Source organism: Cajanus cajan, chromosome 6 (genome assembly GCF_000230855.2).
Source record: "Cajanus cajan strain Asha chromosome 6, NIPB_CcT2T_4, whole genome shotgun sequence".
In the NCBI taxonomy this organism is placed as follows: domain Eukaryota; kingdom Viridiplantae; phylum Streptophyta; class Magnoliopsida; order Fabales; family Fabaceae; genus Cajanus; species Cajanus cajan.
The window spans coordinates 6005997-6031805 of record NC_138522.1 but is presented as its reverse complement, the minus strand read 5'-3'; the positions used below and the strand labels follow the sequence as shown (position 1 = coordinate 6031805).

At 32.2% G+C, this 25809-nt stretch overlaps 2 protein-coding genes across 4 annotated transcripts; both read right to left on the bottom strand.

Moving 5' to 3' along the window:
* Positions 1–328: 328 nt before the first annotated feature.
* Positions 329–2460, bottom strand: AZG2 (Xanthine/uracil permease family protein). Its single transcript, XM_020348227.3, has one exon. It carries the CDS (start codon positions 2243–2245, stop codon positions 620–622), a length of 1626 nt encoding a protein of 541 aa, XP_020203816.1. The 5' UTR covers positions 2246–2460; the 3' UTR covers positions 329–619.
* Positions 2461–11153: 8693 nt separating this feature from the next.
* On the bottom strand, positions 11154–24617 carry LOC109789319 (Galactose oxidase/kelch repeat superfamily protein). 3 transcript variants are annotated; one of them, XM_083076590.1, is made up of 20 exons: positions 24403–24617; positions 24236–24322; positions 24072–24140; positions 23860–23992; positions 23585–23631; positions 23393–23479; positions 22121–22182; positions 20698–20740; positions 20470–20550; positions 18048–18164; positions 17622–17727; positions 17349–17412; positions 17078–17120; positions 16732–16959; positions 16482–16643; positions 14753–14881; positions 13554–13691; positions 13238–13324; positions 11764–11832; positions 11154–11647 (listed from the first exon to the last, which is right to left on the bottom strand). In XM_083076590.1, exons 1-20 carry the CDS (start codon positions 24532–24534, stop codon positions 11555–11557), a joined length of 1977 nt encoding a protein of 658 aa, XP_082932716.1. In that variant the 5' UTR covers positions 24535–24617; the 3' UTR covers positions 11154–11554. The 3 variants fall into 3 exon arrangements, with proteins under 3 accessions (XP_082932716.1, XP_020203822.1, XP_020203821.1); XM_020348233.3 differs by having other exon boundaries at positions 13554–13697; positions 16732–16917; positions 24403–24616; XM_020348232.3 differs by having other exon boundaries at positions 13554–13697; positions 24403–24614.
* Positions 24618–25809: the final 1192 nt, after the last annotated feature.

Sequence of the window (25809 nt, the reverse complement as noted above, 5' to 3'; positions counted from 1 at the left end):
AAAGAAAAAATACTAACATCATATTTTTTTAGTATACTCTTTGTAATTTATGTAAAAAAAAAAAAAAAGAACTTTATTTGTAATACACTCTTCTTTTCAATTAAAATTTATCAAAAAAACCATTAAATTATTAACATGGTTCTTAAATAAAAAATGAGATACCGATGATTTTTATATTCTTTTAATAAATTAAATAAAGTAGATATTTTTAAATATTTTTTTTACAGTTAAGGTAGAGTACTTTTAAAAAGAATGTTAATGGTATTTTTTAAAATTAAAATTAAATATAGGAGTGATGACGCTCTTAAGATTATAACTTACAAGGCAGTACAGCAAACTACGACCACAAATTTTACTCTCCATCGAACTTTAAATAAATACAAACAACCCTCACAAGCGTCAAGTTTCTACTCATGAGGCTAGGCTACCCTAACACTATGCTAAAATATATGTAGGATGACACTGTGAATGCAGTTCAACTTAGAACCTATATATTATCAACTAAATTCTATAAACAAGGAGTTCTAAAACTAAGATCATAAGTCCAATCCTCAAAATAAAAAATATAATACCATAATTCCACATTTGATCTCAAGACTATAAGCACCCCACAAACATGTCATATAATCTCCACTGCTGAGTCAGCACCAGCTGTAGCAGAAACTTGGTTTTGTTCCTTGACCACCACTCTTCTCGTCTTCCTCAACCAATTTATAATGCTTGCAGCATAGTCATAGAGGCTAAGAGCAATGTAGAGTCCAATCCCACCAATGATCCCATTTGCAATGGAATAAGTGAGAGGCATGAGGATCATGGTTGCAAAAGCAGGCACTGCATCCTTTGTGTTGGTCCAATCTATCTCCTTCACCACCTTCATCATCATCACCCCAACCATCACCAGGGAGGGTCCTATAGCCCAAGGAGGAACACTAGTCAACAGAGGAGTGAAAAACAGTGACAAAAAGAAGAATAACCCAATGAAAATCGCTGTTAACCCTGTGCGACCACCCTCTCTCAAACCAGCTGAAGATTCCACAAACGTTGCAGTGGTTGACACACCCAATGCAGAACCCACAATGGTGCTACCTGCATCAACCATGTATGCCACATATTCACCTTCAAAATGTCCTTTTTCATCCACAAAGCCACCAATCTCAGCCATGGTGTACATTGTGCCAGTGATGGCAAGCACATCTACATAGAACAAAGTAGCCAAAGCCACCCACACTTCCTTTCTGTTAAACTCTTTGAAGCTAAGGGCCCCAGCAATGGACTCAATCTTGTGAAAACCAACCACTTGTTTGAAATAGTTGAAATTTGCATCACCAAGTGGGGTGTTAGGAAAATAAGTCACCTCAGTGTGTCTAAACCATGACACCAATGTCACAAAGAGAATCCCATAAATCATGCTCCCCTTGATATTCTTCATAAGCCCATAACATGTGATGAGGAAGCCAACCAAGCCCAGCCAGAATTTTGGGCTTTGCATCTTCCCACCCAAGCAGGCCCCCGTTTCAGGGTTGACATACTTGCAGGCTGTGAGGGTGACCAAATTGGAAGCATCAGGCCCAATAAGCCCAACGCCGAGGCCACCCTGCAGGCCCGTGAAGGCGATGAAAAGCCCAATCCCAGCAGCACAGCCAAGCCTAACAGAATTCGGAATGAGCTTGGCAAGCTTCCCTCTCAGCCCAACAGCAGAGATAAAAAGAAAGAGACTCCCCTCAACACAAATCACAGCCAAAGCAGTTCGGTACGGAACCGACCCAGTTCCGTGAAAACCAACCATGTTAAAAGCCAAGTAAGCATTGGGCCCCATACCTGGAGCCAGGCCCAAAGGGAGGTTAGCCAGCAGGCCCATGGAAACAGACCCAATCAAAGCCGAAACAGCGGTGGCCACAACAAGGTCGCTCTTGGCCCGTGCGAGGCAGCTCTCATACCCAACGTTGGGCCCCACCACGCAGTCCGGGCCCGCCGGAGGGGAGCAGTCGGCGGCGGAGCAGGTGGTGCCGGAGGCGGCGATGATGGTGGCGTTGACGGTGATGATGTAAGCCATGGTGAGGAAAGTGGCAACAGCAGCACGAAGCTCCCTTGTGAAACAGCTCTTCCTTGCTTCCAACTTGAAGTAGCTCCCGAGGAAGCTCTTGGAAACGGCGTCGTTGAGGGATTTCTCCATCTGAGAGCACGAGTTTCTGAAACGTGAAACGCACCCACCTCTCATATTTGCACAAAGATTATCTCTTCCCATGAATGTTATGTTATGGGTGTGATTGATATGAGATGAATATTTGGTAAAGGAGAAGAGAGAATCCGGAGGAGATTTTTGGTGTGTGGACAAGTGGAGATCATGCAGGAGTGAATATACTGATGTTAACGTGTGGCGATAGAGAAATAAGAGGTTGTGTTGTTGTGTTAATGTTATGGAGAAGAACGGTTGTTGGTTTCATCATGCCTAGCTTACCTGGCTACGTTATTTATATGCTTTGTTCTTTTGTTTAATACACACAAATTGCCAACTAGTACTACCTTTTGTGTTAAAAACTCAAAAAGCATTTATTATATATATATAGGGAGATAAATTTAAATTAATATTTATTGCCAGGTTAATGTCAATGATATTAATTTCTTCCCGTTACATCTTTTTTGTTTGGTCTTCCAGAGCGTTTTTTTTAATCGTTTTAAGGTAATTATGTATTTATATATTAAGCTTCAAACTTAAGACTTTTCATTAAGGTGGCTAACTTGATGCTAATGGATGTTTAGTACATGACATTTTTTTTTCTTTATATTTTAGAATATGATTATTTTTATGAATTATAAACAAATCCATTTGGGTGGATAAAGATATTTCTCAAAATGTTTATAAATATTATCTGAAAATTAAAGGTTTTTTTTTAATTATATTAAATAAATAAATAAAGGTAATATAATATTTTTACCATATTAAAACTTTATTTTTATTTTAGAATTCCACCATATGATTAATTTCGTGAAAATTATGCAAAAGTTATTTTCGGAAAATATTTAATATTGTCTAAAAATTTGTTTATACTAAAACGGAATATCCTTTTATTATTAGTATAAATAAAAATTTACCAATGAAGTTTAATTATCATTTTCCGTTTTTTATTTTTTGCAAAGCGTGACGACTACTAATGTATTGGCAATCTGAATTAAATAAAAACATTTAATAAAAAGTAATTATATAAAAATAGGAAAGTCATTTAATAATTATTTTTTAATGAATATTTAATAAATGCATTTAATACTTTTTTATTACTACCTTTTAAGACTCTCATTGATTAGAGTCATTTGAATTTTTTTTACTGACTCTTGTTCTTGGCCTACAATGTTAATTTGTTAAAGTTTTACAATTTTGGGGTGATTGTACCTTGGCAAAAGACTTAACATAAGACATATTGATTTAAGTATTTAACTGATTAGTGATTAGAGAATAGAGATCATACAAGCATATGGATTTGAATCTGGATGATGAACTAATGATGTAGTGGGTCGTTTAAGTTCAAACTTTTGGTCAAATTGTTAGAAACAACTTAATATAAAATAGCGTGCGCATTAAAATCACGTACCATGTCCCACGGAATTAGAAAAAGGAAATAAAATACTCCTGCTCGATTCTTCTTTGATTTTGTTTGCAATTATAACATGCAAGACAAGAAGATGGATTTAGAAATCCAAAATAAAAATCTTTGGAAAATTGAATACTATTTTTGTAATACGTGTGGGAATCTTATTAGCCTAAAGAAAGCTATATATATATATATATATATATATATATATATATATATATATATATATATATATATATAGTGTGTGTGTGTGTCTTTGAGTGAATTTGTTGGAATCAATCTAACATAGAATAACAGATTCGTCGAAGTCATCAAGTCTCACGTATTAGGAAAAAGGGAATAAAATACCCGTGCTCTTCTTTGGTTTTGTTTAGAATTATTAATATGCAAGATAAAGAAATATGACTTTAAATATTATTATTTTTGAATAATTGGTAAGTGTAAAGATTTGACATGATACCATATTTAATGATTTTTTTTTTGTTCGTTCCTGGAGTATCCACCGCCGACAACAGTGACTAATCTCCTCGCTACGTTGGAGGCACCTCAAAGGATGGGATAGCTGACCCCAAGATTTAACGCGACTGCATACACAAAGCATTTGTTCATGGTACGTTAAATTAAACTTAATTTAATGATTTAATTATTAATAAGGAAAATATAAATATAATCATTTAGAATTATTATACACATGATCGAAATATACATGTCATCTGATATATATATATATATATATATATATATATATATATATATATATATATATATATATATATATATATATATATATAATTATTTGGTATTAAAGTATGAAAAATTTTAGCTAATACAACTAAATTCTAGTTACATCAAGTAGTTCAAAAGATCAACATTGTCATTATTAGCATAATCTCAACACAAACTCCACCTACAACCTATCACTATCCTATACTCACATACTAAATATGATTATCGTAATCTAATATTACGTTTAAAATGTGTTTAAAAGTAAGTGTACTTTATTGTAGTAGTAACAATGGATAAAATTTAAATATCGAATCCAAATGATTAGGTTCAAGCCATTACTAACTCAATCGTGATTTTTTAACAATTTGAAGGGATAGAAATTTAATTTGAGAAAAGATAAAAAAAAATAACAATTAAAACATAAAATAGAAGGATTGAGATTCACAAATTAAAAATCTTAGGGTTGTGACTTATTGTCCCTATCCCCTAAGATGCATTTCATGAATTATAAAACAATGTTGTCAATTGTATTTATAAAATTGTTGACAACTCTATGGTTTTAGGAAGCCAATAGTCTTTATCTTAAGAAAAATCCAAATTGATTATAAGAGTTTTATTCTAAAAACAAAACATATGCATGCATAAGCGAACTAATATATTAATTCAATTGGAGATTAAGAAAATAGTTTGATCATGCCAATTTCTAAAATTTAATTATTTATGTTAATTTATTAAAAAAGTTTGATTATACATTTCTAATTAACTAAAATAAGAAATAAAGTATTAAAATAATACGATAGTAAATAATTCATAAGCAGTTTGTGAGAAACATTACATCAAAACCCTAGATTAGAAGAAAGAGAGAAATATAAAATTGATACTAAAAGTTGAATGACTACAATGTAGTTTGGACATTCCTATTTATAGGCAAAATTTAGGACAAACTTTTTAGCACGGTCATGTATAAAGAACTAACAATCTACAACATGTAATAGATTCAACTAACTTACACATGTTAACACTTATGCTCGAAGACACCACAACATTACTAAGCAAACTACACCTAGTGCAATTTTCCTTGCGCTCGACATTATTAAGGTAGAGAGTTCTCAAGTTCGCCTATGCCCAACATCACTAAACTTGTGCCTAGCATGGATGGGGTAGAGAACCTCTGTGAAAATCACACCTGACATGACAAAATTCCGCACCTGACCTCATTTCAGGCAGAGCCTCTGCCTGACTCATGCCTAGCATAGCATCATTGAACTAGCGCTTGGTGTCGTCAAGGCATAAAGCCTTTGTCTTGATCACACTTGATGTCTCTCAACTAGGGTCTATTGTCATCAAGTCAGAGAGTTCCAAGGCATTCATGTCCGATACCATTCAACTCACATCTGACATAACCAAGTCATAAAACTCCTTTCTAACTCACGCTCGACGTTACCAATCTCACATCTGGTGTTAGTGAGGCAAAGAGCCTCCAGCCTAAGTCACATCCGACACCTTGAAACTATGCTCAGCTCGATGGTGAAATTTGCACTTAGCATATTCATGAATGAACTTAAATACACTTGAAATTCAGAAAAGTTCTAACATGCAACACCAAATATCACAACTACACATCATAAGAAACTTATTTTCATCCAAAATAACAACATGCAACACCAAATATCACAACTACACATCATAAGAAACTTATTTTCATCCAAAATAACAACATGCAACTTTTTACAAGTTCAAGTTCTACACATCTTCTCCAAGACACAAAACCTTAATTAATACACAAAACCCCAATCCTGAAATCAACAACAACATAGCTGCCAAGACATGTAATTCATACAACATTCTAAGTGAAAATCAACATAAACAACATGGAATCAACCAAGATCAAATTATAGCTTTATTTACCTCAAAATCCAAAAGAAGAAAGGAAGAAAGAAGAAGGATGCGACTTCGCATGTTTTGACTTGAGATTCCTAACTCTAAGAGCTTGAATCTCCAACACAATCACCTTAGATTAACTATAGGGAAGGAGGAATCAATAAGGAAAGATGAAGAAGGATTCGATTTTTAGAGACCTTATCTTAAGCTTTTGTCTAAGTTTCTTTTTGAAATGAATTCATAAAGTTCAAGTCTTAAAAAAAACTTATATACCTTTCCTCTACAGGTTAAACTGGACCTTTGCCTAGAGAAATCCTTGAAAGACTGAAACTTGTTAGGAATTCTTAAATTTCAAAGTTTCTCAAGAAAGTAAACAACAAAACACCACAACACAAAAATCAATAAGGCCAACAATAATTAATAAAAATATACAATGTTACACAAATTATCCACGGTTAGAAAACGTGACTAATCTTTGCTAGGAACTATAAGTGCACTTAATACCAGATTTTAAACTTTGAACATTTTAATTAAGGGACGCAAATCACTATTATTTATGTTAATCAATGTTAATGATTTTTTTTGGCTTAAATATGTTTTTAGTCCCTCAAATTTAGGGTAAATCTATTTTTGGTCCCTCAAATTTAAAATTGTTATTTTTAGTCCCTGTAATTTAAAAAAAATTTAATTTAGTCCTTATATTCAAATTTTGTTAAGAAATTTATCAAACATTATTGCATAAAATCTACCTATTGGTGTCCCTATTAGTGAAAATATTACATTAAATCCGGTTGATATTGCATAACTATCTTAATTAGTCATTTTCAAATATGTTATTGGTGACCTAAAGGACTAAAATAAGATTTTTGAAAATTACAGGGACTAAAAACAACAGTTTTAAATTTGAGGGACCAAAAACAAATTTATCTTAAATTTGAGGGACTAAAAATATATTTAAGCCATTTTTTTTTATCTATTTTAATTATACTATTGTAATTCTCCCGTTTAATATTTTTAATCGTTATTATTATCATGAGTTTTTTTAGGAATCATTATTATCATGAGTTATGACTTATTATATAACAACCTTGCATACCAATATTTAATATAATAGTTGTCAAATAACTAAGAATATGACAAGATATTTGATCGACACAAGAGATAATAACTTATGCTTCTTAATTTAATAAAGTTGTTAAAGGTCCCAATATTAATTTTATGTTTGAAATAAACATTATATGTATCTATGATTTTTGACAAAAATTAATCATTGTTTATGTTTATATATTATGTGTAAATATTAAATAATGTTATTTTTATTAAGATATTCCTAATTATTTAAATTTTTAAATCATTTAATATTTTAAAATACTTAATATTATATTTTTTTATTAATGTATATTATTAGACTATTCATGTATAGAAATTTAAATTTAAAATTTATGCGGAGAAATCATGTATAAACAATTCTATTTTTTTTTTTATTTACATATTCCTAATTATTTAAAGAAAGTTAAATCATTTAATATTTAAAATATTTAATATTTTCTTCTTTTACCAATGTAAAAGTTATTATTAGACTATTTATGTATAGAAATGTAAATTTATTCTTTATTGTTTATATCTACTCAAGTTTAGGGGTTAAGTATTTTTTTCCCCAATAATTAATCAATATTAAATAAATTCATGCACAAATTTTTATTATTATACATGCACATATATTTATTATTTTTTTTAACAAAAATAAAGTTAAGTATTTTTTTAGCTCATTATTTGATTTTTTTTTTTGCATATATTGGTTACACTAGGTTTGAATTTAGAATTTCATGCATACTACCTCAATCTCATACTACTAGCTCATTATTTGATAATTTGACAATGACATTTATTTGTTTTTCTATTTTCAAAATATGAATCAGTGGCTTATTTGTTATATATATATATATATATATATATATATATATATATATATATATATATATATATATATAATTAGTTTTAAAAGTTTTTTTTATACATTTGTTTTACCTTTTCAAAATAATCAAAAACTGTAATTTTTTTAAGTTTAATTAAAATGAAAAGTTATTTTGAATCTTATAAAAATTTATTGTTTTTTAAATGATTTTTACAATTAAAAACATAAATAAAATTTTATTTATTAAAATTTCTATAAAACATAATTACTTTTTTTTTAATTTGTGAGAAACGGGTCAGTCTTATTGATACTACTTAACATAAAACTCAAATAGAAAACCAGTTACATTTTAGATGACATGAAGAAATTTGTAAAAATTTACTTATTTATTAATGAGATAAATTAAAAATAATATTACTAAATTAAATTATTTTTTATTTAAAAAATCAACAAAATTTCAAAGTTGTATAATTGTAAATTAAATAGACATATATCCAAGGAAAATGATTCAAATGAAAGCTATTCCCATGAAATTTGCATTTAGGAGAATACAGAAAATATATAGAATTTATTTGAATACAAGTTAAAAATACTTATAAAAATCTTTTTATGAAAATAAAGAGTATTTTTTTTTATAGAAAAACTCTCAAAAAGTACTTTTAAACTTGTATTTAATATTATTCATAGCCTATCACAAAAGATAATGCAAAATTACTATTTTTTTTAATCATAAAGTCATTAGTTGAATTAGACTCAATTTTTTAAATATGGACTCATATTTAAATCTTACAAATAAAAAAGTATGATTGAGAAAATACTACTAAAGGTAACCAATTTGGCTCTCCAGATGTTATAGCAAAAAATAAATCAATTAATCTTGGTGTGACTATCATACACCCAAACAAACAAAAGTTCTTTAAAATTGTAATATAATTGGGAATTAAACTAATCAATCCAATTTTTTTATGAACATAATCTATAAAATGTCCAAAAAAATAATAATCAAAAGTTAATTTACACTCATATTCATAGGACAAACATTATTTTGATACTGATGAAAATTAAATTTGAGAATATTAAGTCAACTCTTATAACAGACCTTACATCTCATATAACATTCAACGAAAATTCATTCATATATATATAATTGGGGCAAAATACTGGGACATAACAAGAGTGATGAAGAGTCCAGGAGGAGGAGATGGAGAAAAATGCTCTCGAGTGCAAACCGCTATCATGCATGTTTACTGTATAAAAATTGATTTAGCAAGATGCATAATGCATGAGGACAAATATAATTTTTTTTTGTGAAAGCTACATACAATATTAAAAAATGGTGAGTATTTTCTTTCTTTAAACATTTGTTCGTCATTTTTAAAATAAAAAAAAAAATAAGTCAATTCTGGATTATTTAAAGCAATATTTTCTCTTTGCCTCCCGTCAATCAATTCCTATAATTTAATCATTATTAACTATCTAATGATAATTGATCACATTAAAAACAAATGAAAGAAATGGAATTCCCAAATTTGCATGAACAATTGAAAAAAAAAAAGCAAAACTCAGAGCAAGTCTCTATTGAGACTAAATTTATTCTCGCTCATAATTTCGTGTTCCTAACCTCTAGATGCCACTTACAAGTTTTAAAATCCTACTTTATATATATATATATATATATATATATATATATATATATATATATATATATATATAATAGTTTTTATTGATTAAAAGTGGATTTTTTTTTATTAAAACATATACTTTTTTACATATTTTATTTTATTACGATACTCAATACATTTCTAACGTGATCAATAACTTTTTTAATTAATCTCTCAAGACACTGTTAGTAAGACCTTTTTATAATTTATGTGAAAAAGTTAGGAGTATCCTTCTTTATCGTTACTTGTGAGATTCCACTTGAGCAAATAAAGCTTAAACTTTGAAGAATGAGTAAGGTAATTTTTGCCTTTAATTCTGTTCCATCTTGTGGTGTGGCTTCTGGCTACAGTAGAGGCAGAACATAGCCACGCGTGCAGTGCAGCCGATACCAAAAATACCCATTTTGGATTATCATCTTTGTAAACATAAGGCAGCTTTTAATTTCAAAAGGCATCATATAAAATTATAATCTTAGCATGCGCAAAATATAGGTTCTTATTTATATATATAATGTTTGTATAGTCTTGACTCTTGGAGAGTGTAGAGACTGCGGTGGGTTCTTCTTTTAAGATACTGTAAGGCGAGGAATTTGCAAAGCTTTTAATTTTGGCTGTACTTGAGAAAGATTAAGAAATAGAATTATGTTATAATGTAGCAGAAAGCAATGTCTTGTTAGGCTCTTCTTTTTAAGTGTTTCTTCCCTCTTCTATTTGCACATGTTACTTACTATTCACAAAAATAAAAGCAAGTGGCGAGGTCCTGAACTTGCCAATGTTAACTGTTCCAACATTTAAAAATCAGAAACATTTTTTTTAAAATATCTATTTAAAATACTATTAGCTCAATTTTTTTTTATAAATATTAAAAGTATAATATACCATGGTTGATTTTTAGAAATAAGTAATTTCAATTAAAATATCATCATTTTGATTTAACGTCTCTAATATTTTTTTCTCGCTTCTGGAAATGAAATTACTAAAAGTCACTTATACTTTCATAACTTTGATAAAATAACACGTATATTTTGTTTTCTAAAACAACCAAGAAAAACACATTATGGTACATACTTTTTTATTACACCACTTTCAAAATTTATTATCAACCATAAAATTAAGATAAAGATTCGTTTAATAACCTAGACTCACCGAAAATTTATAATTTTTAATAAATTACAAAAAAAAAGATAGAAATGTGTTGCATACAATTATCGACTTTGAAATATTTGATATCGACCTCAACGATTACTTTGTTTATACTAAACCGCAAATTCCCATCTTAAATGCACATTTTTCGAGCATCAATAAAGCAATCGATCAACATTTTATCATTAGATTAAGTCTTTACTAATCGAGGTTCAATAGTAATCAATCATGATTTGATGATAGAGACAAATGAACAGCTAATACCCATTTTCAACTTCAAGCGTATAATTATTACACATAATCGAGAGAATGGAAAACAGACGTAATATATCACGGATTTTAAAGGCCATCAAACAACTACAGAAATTTTAAATACACTCAGGTATAGATAAATTCAGCGCCATACAAACTATTTTAAACTCTTCTATTGCGAATTCTGTACCCATTCTGGGAGAGGGAATTCGTGGTGTAACTGAATTTTGGGTGCGTGCTAGTTACTGATTTCGTGTAACTTGACCACGAGGCACATATTATGTGTGCACAAAATTCTTGGCACAATCTTCCCAGACAATGACATCAAACTAAATCAAAATTGCATATTACATTCTCGACGGCACCCAAATCTCATGCTAAATAAATTATCAATTTCTAGTTTTCTTCTTGCCTCTTTTCTTTGCACTAGTTTCTGGCCCTTCGGCCTCCTCAGCTTTTTGTTCAGCTTCTAATAGAGACAGCTGCAGTGTACAAAGAAAATAACTTGGAACTTACTAAAAAGAAAGTAGTGACATTGCGTATGGCTTTTAGGTGCAAAATTGAAGAAACACGCTACAAATTTGTGGCAAAACATTACCTCGTCAAGAATAGGTTTTAGCTCCCTGTACCGAGCTTCAGCAAGATCAAAACCATCCTTGCGGAGTTCCTATGACCCAGCGGAATTTTACCACAAAGACATGAGCCATTCATTAGTATGCAACTATATGAACACGTGTATTTGTGTATATATGACAAAAGATGATCATGTTTTATTTCAAACTGGCAAAAGACAATTTTAGTGTGTGCTTGTTCGAGAAGGTAAAAAAGAGGAAAAACAAATTTTGAACAAAATTTACTTTCACTTTTTTAGCACAACAAAAATGTTGAACAGTTGGAAGTAGGGTAGAACACATTTACATTTCGCCTCACAAAATTTGGCCTACCCCAATATAGAATAGGAGTGATTTTTTACCCTGCACATCTTATTGGCTTTTTACTTCCCTCCCATTTTTCCACCCTCTCAAACAAGCACAATCTTTGTCCTTCAGCTCTTAGTTTTCCTCTTTTGGAGGAATTTATATTCATTTCCATAATTGTCACAATTATGGAATGAGTTCCAAGGAACCCATAAATTGACAAATAAGTATTAGTAGTATTATCAAAATTGTTATCATGCAAAATCTGTTATAATAATGCAAACCAAGAAAGTAAAATCACCGAAAATCCAAAAGTAATCAAATGAATTTTGTTCTGCGTGTATAAATGGATTACTGGTACTAACTACTAAGTACAGGTGAATGAACACAACAAATGCCTGGAAACTCTAGGCAAATCTCAGCTCCAAAACACATTATGCTTTAAAAAAGAAAATTTAAAAACTTTACCCCATCTAAGAGGCTGCTGAAACTTGATCTCAGTTAAAAACTAAAGGATAGCAATTTTACGGGCACATATCATTATATGAAAGTTCAACACGTCAATTAAATTTGAGCAACTTATATTAACAGACTAAAAATTGTTACATAATCAGGTGAACAAATGCATGCACATCCAAAATAAGAAAAAATTTGAAAAATTAAATTAAATATTATTCGTTAAGTAGACCAGATAAACATTTGCAAGTTTTGAACAAGGATTTAATCACTTCGAGCAGAGCTAAACAGAAAAACCAACAGGATTTCTGTTCCTCTTGAATAAGTGCAGAACCAAGACTTAATAGAACTACCGATATCTAGTCATAAGATGATGTGTAACAAAATATACAAAAAGGGGAAAAAAGTTGTTAGGACAAAAGAGAAGAGAAAAGTAGTTTGGGACAATTAAAGTTCATTAGTCAAAGGAGAAACTCGAACTAGAAAATTCACATTAAAGGAGAAACTCAAAGAAGAAATCTTTCTCTTCTCTTGCACTCAATAAAAAAAATGTTCATTTACTTTGCTTGTTTCTATCAATTTTTCATGTCCCTTTTCTTGGTTCATAACTTCATAAATCAAATTACTAAAGATAGTATGATTTGTCAAGGGAAGTTATAAAAGAATAATATAACTAAAGAAAGAAAAGAGAAAACCTACTTTTCCAGTGTGTTGAGTATGTTCATGGGCTGCCATTTGCCAATACATATTTGTACGCCTGTAGAAATCTCTCAAGGATTCTCCAGCCTATACATGCAATAAGAAATCAATTAAGAAAGCAGTGGGATGAATAAAATACTAATTGAAAGCCCAGAGATGCTTTTAAAGGCACAAAGACAACCAGATACAAATAATCAACAAAAGTACTAGTACTAGAAATCATAAGCTCAAACAGCAAATTAAACATTCATATATTCCCTAGTTGCAATGTTTAATCAACAGTCTAAAATGTCTACAATAAATATCAATATATTACCAATGGTGTTCTCTGTGAATCGGACAAGCCAAGACTAGCTCTAATCTGCTCTATCCGTGACCTCCTTTCTTTCCTCCGCAGATTCTTTCCTCCTCCTTTGATTAGAGCAACAGCGTCTCCCACCTGAACTGATGCATTCTGAGCCTAGTGATCAAAAGGTAAAGCCAAATTAATAACGTAGGAAACCTTGCTTTGGAGTTTGGAGAAAATAAACTTTCTGGTTATGGAGAGTTGATCACACGTTTGAAAGTTATCAGTGTGGAATAGCAATGTCAAGTTTTGGAAAAAATGCGATGCTTAATGTCTATCACAAATTACAATTATTGGCAAGGGCAAAATCACTTCATAAGTTACTGGTTAAACAGGTTCATTTTTTGTCCATCAAAATATTATTTACTTTAAACTGTTAAGGACATGATAGCATGTAGCAAAAAATAAAGTATCTTAGAGAGAACCCCTTTTGTTCTCATTACCATTACACATCCTTCCAATAGAAAACAGGAGGACTAAATGCTTTAAAATATCCACAAAAAATAAGAGAGAGAAACAAATCAACAAGTGAATTGAAACAATGAAAGGAAAAGAACGACAGAATTCCAAAAAAAAGAGTATATTATGTTATTTTCTCCCCCCTTTTATGTTTTAATGATGTGCAAGATTTATTTCCCTTCCCTAAACCCTTCATTATAAAATCTAAAATCCTCTTTTATTTATAAAAATACAGCAAACTAAATCACACATATTCATTAACAAAAGAAGTTGGCTCATGAATGTTTTGTGGTCAAAAGTTAGTTTTACCCTTGTTCAACCTTATATATTGAGGAAAAATGAGGGGGGAGGGGGGGGGGGGTGGGAGGGAGGGGTGGGACACTTCATTTGGTGAAGTTGCACCAAAGATTCAATTTGGTACCCAGCCATTTGAACCTTAATTTCAGTATTTCAGCTTACACCAAATAAATGCTTTCCCCTTTTTATATAATCTAAACATATAGGCTAAATAAGGGAGTGACATTTGAACATAACATGAGGTAGTGAGGCCTAACATTACTTTGTGGCTGATTGTATTGTAGCCTTATTTATTTTTATGAAAACAAGTGTTTTGACTAGGTTCTCAGTATGTGACATAACAGTAAACCATAGGAAAGAGGGAATAAGTCATTCATTTTTTCTTGTTTCAATTATAAAGTTTGAATATGCACCTCTTCCTCCTCCTCTTCTTCATCATCTTCATCCTCATCAGTTGAGCTATCGCCATCTGATTCATCTTCATCATCATCTTCATTTTCTTCATCATCATCTGAAGCTTCCACCCATTCAGATTCTGATGCCTGGGTTGAAGAAAAGCTAAGTCAGGTTATAGCAAATAAAGTAAAAATGTGTATTTAATTAGGAAATTACAATGACAATATATTCTTAGATTAAATAAACTGGATAAACAGAAGTTATATTAACAGCATCAGCATAGCTCATTTAGAGACCTAGTTTTGTACATTGTAATTAGAACTTCAGAGGATAAGTCACCCAGTTCACATTATAATTTGTAACTAAATGCTGAGATATATTCCCTACTATTTGAGGGAAGAAACTCAAAAAGCATCTCTTCCTTCAACAGTTTAGTTTCATTTTAAGATGTTGTAAATGACATATTATCAAGAAAAATTAGGTTTTAATGACATAACTTTGTCAAAAAATCATTGTAATCTGATAGATCTAACCAGTAGCACATATTTTCTTAGGTGGCTTTTTTAATAATACTTGGTGCAGTGGTAGTAATGCAGTGTCCTGGACCCTTGGAACTGGGTAAGGTACAAACATTCATCAACTTTACAGTAGCAGACTTCTATCAGCCAACAACTCAAATTATTTATTGCTTAACCACTTATTATGAGAGACAGACAGAGACAGAGCTCCAAAAATAGAACAACTTGATATTTGGTCAGAAGAACAGAAGTAGTGTTAAAATGTAAGAGATTCGGGTACCTCTGAGTTTCTAGAGGTATAATATTATTACTTGAATCTATAGTATAGAGCAGGGTTGTAAATAGCACCGCTATATAGTGTGCTATAGCAATGCACAGCCCGCAGGCCCCTGGCCACTATATGCACTGCTACATGTCGCACTTCACTGGTGGCCACAATAGCAGCATTTCATGGCACTATAGCCCCATATGCTGATCGTGTCCAAAATCTCGAGAATGGCCTCCAATTTGAAAGTTAGAAGGGCATTTTACAGAGGTAGTTTTGGAATTTTGGGCAAACAATTTCGAAGTTCATATCTACCATGCCTCACTTGGCAGCTCTCCTACCTAGTGATTACTCCATGACCCCAGTGCAACCCTCTAGCAAACCTTGTGTGACTCTCCGACAATGTCTAGCAGCTTTTTTACTTCACTCTTGTTCCAATTCTCAAATTTTTTTTCTGGTAATCTTGTTTAAGGTTTAGTGTCTCTCTAATATGATTCTTTTTTGTATTTTCTCTTGTTCTCTTTGCTCCATCAGTCTATGTTCTCTGTTTATTGTCTCTCTAGTCTAAGTCTCACTGTCTCAGAGTTCTTTTTTTTGGTCATCTATCCCCCAAAAACCCAAACTCTTCACACCTTTTGTCTCTATCTCTTTGGTTAGACATGTTATCCTTTGTTACTACTTACTATTTACTTGTATGTTTGCTTTAGAGCTAAGACAGAATTTTTTTTATTGTTAATTATGAACATGTTAAAATTCTTTAAATTTTTTTTAGCATTTATATGTATTTAGTATGAAATTTATAAACTATAAAAAATGTTTCAAAATAGTGGTTATCCCACTATACGCTATACCACTACAATGTTTTTGGAGGCAGCCACCACACACCACCATCCAGGATTGATAATGATGGTATACGGCATATACATGTATCGGTAAAAAGGTAGTTAAGAAAAAAGAACAAACCGGTATAATGCACTTCCATTCATCAAGTTTGCTAAGGTTCAAAGAATACAAATCATCAAGAGTGATTTCTTGATCTTTAATCTCCATCATGCCGCCATATATATATAATGTATCTCTTCCAACGGCCATGCAGGCATTAATACGTCCACAGGGCTTCACTACCTACAAAATTTGGAGGAAAAAAAAGACTCATTAATCAACAACTAGGTAAAAAAGTAGTGTCATAGGATTGTTGGTCTAAAAAGTCAACCTCTGGCAAAGAACTTTGAATCTCCGATTTAGCAACACACTCCTTGGGCTTTTCTTCGGATTTGTTATGTGTTTCACTGTCAACAACAGACATGTTTGATGCTATATTCTTGGATATATCATCAATGTTGCTTTCTTCATCCTCTTCCTCCTCAACGTCTTCTCTTGCAGTACATGCTGGATTTATCTTGTCAACACCATCAGCACAATTTTGTTCAATTTTTTTTAACTGCATAAACCATATAATTAAGAAACAATATAACATGCAGAACAGTTCATAGGATGAGTTTTAAAATGGAAACAATTTTCATGAGATCAGAAGTATATATGCATGACAATCAATCTACCTTATCTTTTGTCGACTTCTCCTTTCTTAACTCCAGAGGATACCTATTACCCAAACAAGATCAAATAAGCTAATCAAGAAGCAGTAAATATGATAGCACACCAATATTCTCTAACCAGTATCCAGTATGTGACTATGTGCAGAAACCTATCAATTACAGAGTAAAATACAAAATTGCAAGGACTTAGAATCAAGAGTCAACAGAAGAATTCAGTTCATAAATGGCAACTTCAAAATATGACATATTAAGCACTGAGGAATGTGGGACTTACCAGCGATTGGTGTCTAACTGAAAGCCATAAAGCTCATTCAAAAACAAGCTCATCATTACATCACCTGCACAGGGTTAGTGCAATTAGGATGCCAAGTTTACAGCAAGCATAAAAAAGAAATACACCCCCTCAAATGAGAATTTGATCTGATTGTCTGATCATATTAATTGTTTACATACATTAGCCACACAGATGAGTTCCCAATCACCAACTTAAAAATACATGCAGTGTCACATATTGAAAAAATAATAATCATGAAAATCAAAAGCTAACCTTGAACTTCTATATCCACAACACCACCAAATAGCACAGCCCTCCTCTTATGAACACACATGGAAAACCCAGCACGAGGTCCAGGAGGCATTCCACTTTTCTTAACCTATCAAGAAGGGAAAAAAGTTGATGAAAAAATCAGTTGCACAAAAAGATAAGAAAATGCATTGTTTTTCAGGGTGTCACAGCCAATCAGAGTGTGAATGAGCCTATGAGGGGAAGGGAGAGAGAAGCAGATATAAGAGAAAAATATCACACAATCAAATTGAAGCATAAACAAACATTTTGAGCTGCTACTGAACACTGACTAAAGTCATTTTAATTAGTGGGCAAGGAAAACCTCTAAGATACAAGAAAGCTCAAACTTGCCTAAGGTGCGGAATATACAAATTCACTCAATATTAAACTTAAATTCCAAAGGACTACCTTGTTCCATTCCCATGTCTTAGGATCAAGGGACCACATATCTGAATGAACAAATCCTTTCTCAGAGTTGTTCTTATCGGATGAAACTTCTTTTGAATAGCCACCATACAAAAAAATCTGCAATGTCAAAGGAACTTTGTAAATATGACAATTTCTGAACTTCAAAACTACTTTATATATCCACACGAATTAATCACATGTATCATACAGCACATAGGGGAAATTTTACTATAGTAACATTGTTAGGAACCAAGAATTAGGAAAGAGAAAGAAAAGAAAGATTTTATTGAATATGTTGAAAAGAACAAAAAATAGGAGAGAAATATCTCCTCCAAGGGTTTCCCCTTCACAAAGGATTTCTCCTTTCACAAAGAGCTAATGCTCAATTTACAAATGTAAACAAATCTCAATCCTCCCCTCTACCAAGTACCCTCCTATTTATAGATGTGATGGGCCTAGCCCATGATATCTTTATAACTAATAACTATTCTAATTCCCTTATTTCTATATCCTAACAACACCACCCCTTGAAAATCAACCTTGTCCTCAAGGTTGGAATCTGAAAACCAAAAAAAAAAATGACATCAAAACACACTATAGTTGGGACTAAAGTGAAACAACACCCCTAAAAAACTACTTTTTCATAGGTTTGGGCAATTGGACCCACTTTGTAGAATTCTAAATCTACCCCTTCCTCTTTCTCATCCTCTAGAGCCAAATCACTTGCTCTAACAGAATGTGTCTCTTTGTTGTCTGCCCATGATGGATCAACAACGAACCCTTTGGCCACTGCATACAAACCCATGTCTGGCAGCTTTGGTGGTAGTGGAAATGAGGGTGGACTTTGTATAACTTGAATCACAATTGTTGCCTTCGTACTTTCCTTTTGCCTAGGCTCCATTTTCCTGTTGTCATCCATAGATGCAACGATGTTTAATGATGAAGGCTCGCCTAGAAAGTGGTCTTCCCCACCACATATAGTGTTGTTCTTAATGATTGAAACTTCTTTATTTCTGTTTTCTAACTTCAAGAATTGCAACAGGTTACTGTTACACCTTAGACTGCTAACCCCTCATGTTAATTCTCTGTTCTATGCTTCCATCAAAGGTGGGTAACTCAACTTGTTTTTCCCAAGAATGCACCAGGTCACCTCTGCAATCTGACTCACTGCCTTTGGTATTTTCTGCATTTTTCTTGAATCTGTCCAGAACTGGGTTGCTGGTGCCAATGTCTTCTGTCAAGTCCTGTTTTTGCAATAGGGGATCAAGATCCTCCTGAAGCTTATCTTTTTCCCCAAGTTTTGTTGTGATCTCATTAATGAGTTTCTTGATCTCTGAAACCTCATTGAGTCTCTTCTTAATCTCAGATTTTTCGCCACCATAATTCTTGATCTTCAAACTTTCTTTGTCCCTTTTCTTTTATTGCTTCAAGAATCTTTTGATCAATGATGTGGAGAATGACTCCCAATCAGAATCTGGGTTCTTTTGGCTCCAAAAGCAGAACCACCGCATTGCTACTCCTTCCATGCTCATGAAAGCATATTGCAACTTATGGAAAGAATGAATTTCTTGCATTTCAAAGAATTTCTCAGCCTTAGCAATCCACCCCAATGGCTTTGTACCCACAAAGACTGGCAGCTTCCCCTTGGCCCAAATATGTGCTTCCTCCATCTCTAGTAACACTGGCTCTCCCTCGAAGATCCAGCAGGTCGGACCAATTGTTAGGAACCAAGAATTAGGAAAGAGAAAGAAAAGAAAGATTTTATTGAATATGTTGAAAAGAACAAAAAATAGGAGAGAAATATCTCCTCCAAGGGTTTCCCCTTCACAAAGGATTTCTCCTTTCACAAAGAGCTAATGCTCAATTTACAAATGTAAACAAATCTCAATCCTCCCCTCTACCAAGTAACCTCCTATTTATAGATGTGATGGGCCTAGCCCATGATATCTTTATAACTAATAACTATTCTAATTCCCTTTATTCTATATCCTAACAAACATACACAATGATAGATACCCATTAGTCAGTTACATTAGATGGTTAGCATAGTTGGTTGAAGAATTAAGTCATGTTGATTATAAATAAAAGGGGAGATGGAGAAAGAGATCTATTATCAAAATTTAAGAGAATCGGAGCCTTTGGGCATTGGGAGGTGCAAACACTAGAAGTTCTGCAAGTTAGGGACTTATGTTGAATTGTAGAGTTGCATATTGAGTGGATCCAGACTTCCCAAAATATCTGGAGCAGTGAATTATTTTCTAGGGAGATTTTCCCCATTTTTCAGTCAATAAAATTCGACATTGGTAAACATTAGTATCTTAGAGGTAAATTCAACCTTTTTTTATACCAGTTCAAACACCGAAATACAGGTAGTTTAAAATAAAAGTTAGCTTCAAATAAGGGGAATCAGAATTTTACTCACATCATCTTGGTAAACAAATAATTGAAAACCACTACGTCCAGTTGGCCACATTGCTCCAGGCTTAGGCTTTATCTCTTGCCACTATAGTACAAAATCACATTGCCGTTAATCAAATTAATGAACACAATCAACAATATTACATTAAATCAAACAGGCTGATGTTTTGGTGCTGAGATTAATAGTAAACAGCATATTAACATAATAGCCCAGGTATTTAGATATGTTTACCTTAAATTGATCAAGGTCAAATACAAATAGATCATTGTAGTACCTGCATAATCAATTAAAAGGTGTAAACCTCATAGAGAAATGCTATTAAGTGAATCAATACCAATGAATGGTCTCTCTTGGTAAATAAACTAAAGAACGTCATTTTAACTTTACAAACAAACATCAGAAATAGAATTTTGTAACACAACTACGATACGACAATAAGTTTCTGAATACAGATTCAGCCCCCACCTGTAAGTTGCAATTAAAACATAACATCAATTTCATTTTCACAAAATCCCATAGAATCAACTAATGTAGATAAATTGGGGCTTAATACATGTGAATTCACAACACACCATGTGATTATTCGATGATACAGTGTATGGTGTAACTCTTCATTACTTTACTCACAGGCCATCAAAAAATAGCTTAAATATTTTGGAAATGACCACATTAGTACATTAAAATTATAGTAATCAAGACAAAAACTTTGGAGTTATAGCATGCAAAGAAAGTAACCTGAAAAGAATAGGTAAACAACTGAAAAAAAGAAAGGATAAAACCAGTAATAAAACAGAGAATCTGGTTTGGCACAGTCCATATTGCTATCTCCAGAACAGTGATAATGGATTTTCTTGGAATAACAGAGGAATAGAAATGAAATTTATGAGGAAAAAAAAAAGACTAAGCTAGAGATTGAGCGCCCAGCCTTTGCGGAGAAGCCTGCCCCACTCTCATGACTAACTATTCTCCATTTGTTCCACTCGTCCCTCCTTTACTGTGCTTAACAGAACCTCTAATAGAAATGATACCTTAGACATTCCTTATTTATACTTGCTTCATGTGTAAGGGGGTTAAAGCTTGAATTACCATCTTGACCCTTATTCATATCATGCTTGCTGCCTTGTTAACTTCAAAGTTCAATCACCATTGGCCTAACATAACCACTGTAAAGAAAATATCCTAACTGTAAGGGATGGAAACAAAAGAAAGTTCCATGCAAGTCCACTCAGTCCAAATTATCGTGCATCAATAGTCATACACGTACAAACTACAGCAGGAGCGAAAAACAATTCCTTTCCCTTTAAACAAAGACTATGTAACAAAGGAATTGATTTTTCCATGCTAAATACATTTACAAGCAGAGAGAACATCCAAAGAACTCCTGTAACTTGAGTTTATTAGAAGCTCATGTTCTGCTTCTCCAGTCCCTGACTTCAATTTCCTGTAGAATTATTTAGATTTATGTTGAATCATGGATAATATATATTAGAATTCACTTTTCAAAACCAGAACATTTTAACTATAAACTACAGCAAGCATTTCTTCTGCTGTGTAGTTTTTTTATTTTTTTAATATGAAAAAGAAAATCACATATATATAATTAACACATTTATGAACTCAATAAAAAATAAAAATAAAAAGCAGTATTAACAACCTCACTTCTCTAAGGGTGTCATAGAAGCCACCGAAAAGAATAATCTTGTGCTTGTACAATACCTGTTAATAAACCAAAATAATTTGAAGACAAAGCATCAAAAGCTTAGAACAATAAAATATATAATGAAGACAAAAAACTGGGATAATATGGGTTTCACATATGACATTGGGGAGGGGGACACTTGCAGAGATTAGCTTCTAAAATAAAGATCCATAAATAACAATGATATCACCAAAAGGTTTTTAAATGTAGCAACATTAAGAAAATTTTACATAAGCACAAATAAGTTGTAGTGGACATGCCATGAATTTCTCTGTAAGAAAGTTCACATGAAAAAAAGGAAGAATATTGCAAAGTTCCAGGCTTTTAGCAATTACAATAAGCAAAGCAACCACCCTTAAAGTATGCAAAATAAGATGCATAAAATAGATATGATATCAGCAATTAGCAATAATGATCAATGACAATCATATTTAATAGGCTCTTATCTACTGCATTCAGCCACAGACAGAAGCATCTATGCCAACAAATGTTCTATGTTAGTAACATGCAATCTATTAACAAATGCAAACAATATGATAATTTAAAAAAGTCAATTAATTAAAACACAAAATAAACTTTCAATAACATATTATGTCATCCATTAAATAGGAGCAGTTGAAAAAGAATTGAGATATGAAAGTAATCCAACCGCAAGCTGTTTAAAGACCAAATAGCATGAAAGAAACTTCTGTGTTCTGAATAGTAGTATATTGCTCAATTTATTGGGTTATAGTTCAACAAGGACATTAGTAATCAAATCAGCTTCAGCAACAAGATAATAGATTGTTTTTGTTATTTAATTTCTGACATGGCAATACTTACTGCCCTCTCAAAATAAGAATATTACATTGAAATTAACCAAATAAAGCTATAATGTAAATATGCTATGTTCACATATGTTGTGATTCTATTTTCACATTTCTGTTGCAAATAATAGAAGAAAATATAGAAGATAACCAAGACACGGGGAGCCTATGATTTAGCAGTTCATAAACAGAACTCGTATCATTCTTGAGTATTTGATGTTGAGTCATTTAGTGTTGGGAACCTAAGATTTACCAGTTCACATAACTCATCATTCTTGGGTATTTGATGTCATATAGTGCACAAGACACATTTTTGAGCATTTGATTTTGATGTCAAACACAACCTATTTGATTAAATTTCATAATCTGACACCGTTACTGGTAAATCAATGAGTGCATCTTCACGTGATCCAGAACATACCATTCGATGCCCTGACCGTGGACTGGGGCACCCTTTCAAATTAAGCTGCTCCCACTGATTCGTTTTCAGGTCCAACATCCAAAAATCCTAAGCACATCAACATTCAAAAACAACATCACCAAACAGTCAAAATCCAACACAACACAGCAAACCACATTCTCATCACACAACAGAAGCAACAATGAGCTTAACCTTGTAGTGATGAAACCGCTCTTGGTTCGGAGATGTGAACTCCCCACCTAAACCACAATCAAAAATAAAGCAACCATCACCACACAAATATTTCACCTGTGAGGCGTAAACTCACCACCAAAAGCACAAACAAAATTAAAACCATCATCACCACAAAATTTTCAACTCTGAACAGCCAAAAACAACAACAAAGCCTTATTCCACTAGGTGAAGTCGACTACATGGATCATGCAATGTCGTTTGGCTCAGTTAAAGACGAAAGTAAAAGTAAATACCAAAAATATAAACAAAATTCTTCCACGCAACCGCTTGATGAGCACTGCGAGGAGGAGGACTGTTAGGACTCGAAACCAATTTCCATTCCAGCTTCTCCACATCATAGCGGTACAAATCGCCGTACACGAAGGTCTGCACAAACTCACATTGATACATCACACAAGTCGCTCAACAAATAAAACAGAATCGCGTTCAAGTTAAAACTCGTAACCTTGTTTCCGTTGTAGAATTCGCCGCCGTAGAGAATCAACTCGGTCTCTTTCAAAGGATTTACAGTGAGCTGCGTAATTAAACGAGGCGAGTCGTGAAAAACGGAAAAACGATGAGATGCGAGCGAGTGAGTGAGTGAGTGAGTGAGTGAGTGAGAGGAGTTACCGTGCAGTTGGAACGAGGAGAAGGCGCGGGAACGTTGTCGTCGACGTGGACTTCCTTCTTTTTGGCCTCCTCTTTTTGAATGCTCAACTGCGTGGAGTCAAGAAATGTAAATACAAGTTCGTTACTACGAAGTGGAATAGAAAGGTAATGATGAGATTAGAGAGTACCAAAATGGCATCGATGTCGTCTTCGGGTGAAAGCTTCTTGGTTTCCCTGCGAGCTTTCTTCTCCTCGGCTCTCGCGGTTTTCCTCTCTGTTTTCTCTTTGCCTTTGCCGGGCTTCTTCGTCTTCTTCCCCATCTTCTCTTCTCACAACGCAATAAACCCCGCGCCGCGTAGAAAATGCCCTTTCTTAGACCCTCCGCCGAAAACACCAATTCATATTTGGATTCAATTTTTGGCGTAAACAGGATTTTTTTTTCAATAACCATATTTTTAGTTTAAAATTTTATTTTTACTTTTTCTCCTAAAAATGTTTAGTTAATTAGCACAAAATTCTCATTGTTTTCGGTTTATAGTTCCTAATTCAATTTTTTTATATAAAATTCATATATGTTAAAATTTAAAATATTTTATAAAATTATTCAAAAACAACCTATATATCATACATGGTACACGTTGATTGAGCTCAGATTTTAATTTAGAAATAAATAGTCAAATGTGTCATTATTCCTTTAATTTAATTTTTATTTTAATCAATGCACTTTAGTTTTTTTTTTGTGCATTAAGATTTTCTAATTAATAGTCCTAAACTATTTTTTTTCAAACGGTACAAATAACCAAAGTGAATTTTACCTCATTTGTAGTTTGATTGAAATATCATTTTACAACAATTACTTAAAAACTATCCTAACAAACATATAATTAATGTTTATTTGTCTCATTTATTGTATTTTAAAAAAATAGTTTATTATATATATATATATATGTGTGTATAATAAACTAATATTACTAAAAAAAGTTATAGTTTACAATCCATGATAGAAAAAATCAAAATTTTCTTAACTGTTAATAGATAATTCCTAATACAAATTTTAAGAAAAATTTAAATGGTTAAAATATTTTGTGAAAATATTCAAAAACAATATATATGTCGTATATAATCCAAAGTACACTAGTGAATAATAGAATAAATGAAAAAGATTCGATAGAACTAGATGCTTTTCAGATGAATAACAAGGTAAATTGAGAATTAAGTAATGTAAACTGAATAACGTTAGGATGTGTAACTAGGACAATGTATACACATTGAGCTTGTTGCAGTAAAAAAAAAAGGACAATGTGCACACAAAAAGTAATGTGAAAAAAGCAAGAAAATGAGACTAAACAAGAGGGACAAAAGGAATAAATGACTTTTTTAAGTTGAAAAAAGTCCTGTAGATTTTAAAAGATTTTGCAAGATTTTCATGACTTTTAAGATTTTGTAAGATTCCCAAGATTTTCAATAAAGATTTTAATGGATTATGCAAGACTTAAGTTAGGATTTTAATGAATTCTGCGAGATTTTGTGAACTTTGCAGAATTTCATAAATTTTTTACATAAGATAAGAATTCAAGATTTTTTTTCATACATTC

Coding starts and splice junctions, on each gene's coding strand:
- LOC109789319 (XM_020348232.3), bottom strand. CDS start 24,534: ATGGGGAAGAAGACGAAGAAGCCCGGCAAAGGCAAAGAGAAAACAGAG. Junction 17,121..17,348: donor CAGTTAGACACCAATCGCTG/GTAAGTCCCACA, acceptor TTTGGGTAATAG/GTATCCTCTGGAGTTAAGAA. Junction 11,648..11,763: donor TAAAACCTATTCTTGACGAG/GTAATGTTTTGC, acceptor TGTACACTGCAG/CTGTCTCTATTAGAAGCTGA.
- AZG2 (XM_020348227.3), bottom strand. CDS start 2,245: ATGGGAAGAGATAATCTTTGTGCAAATATGAGAGGTGGGTGCGTTTCA.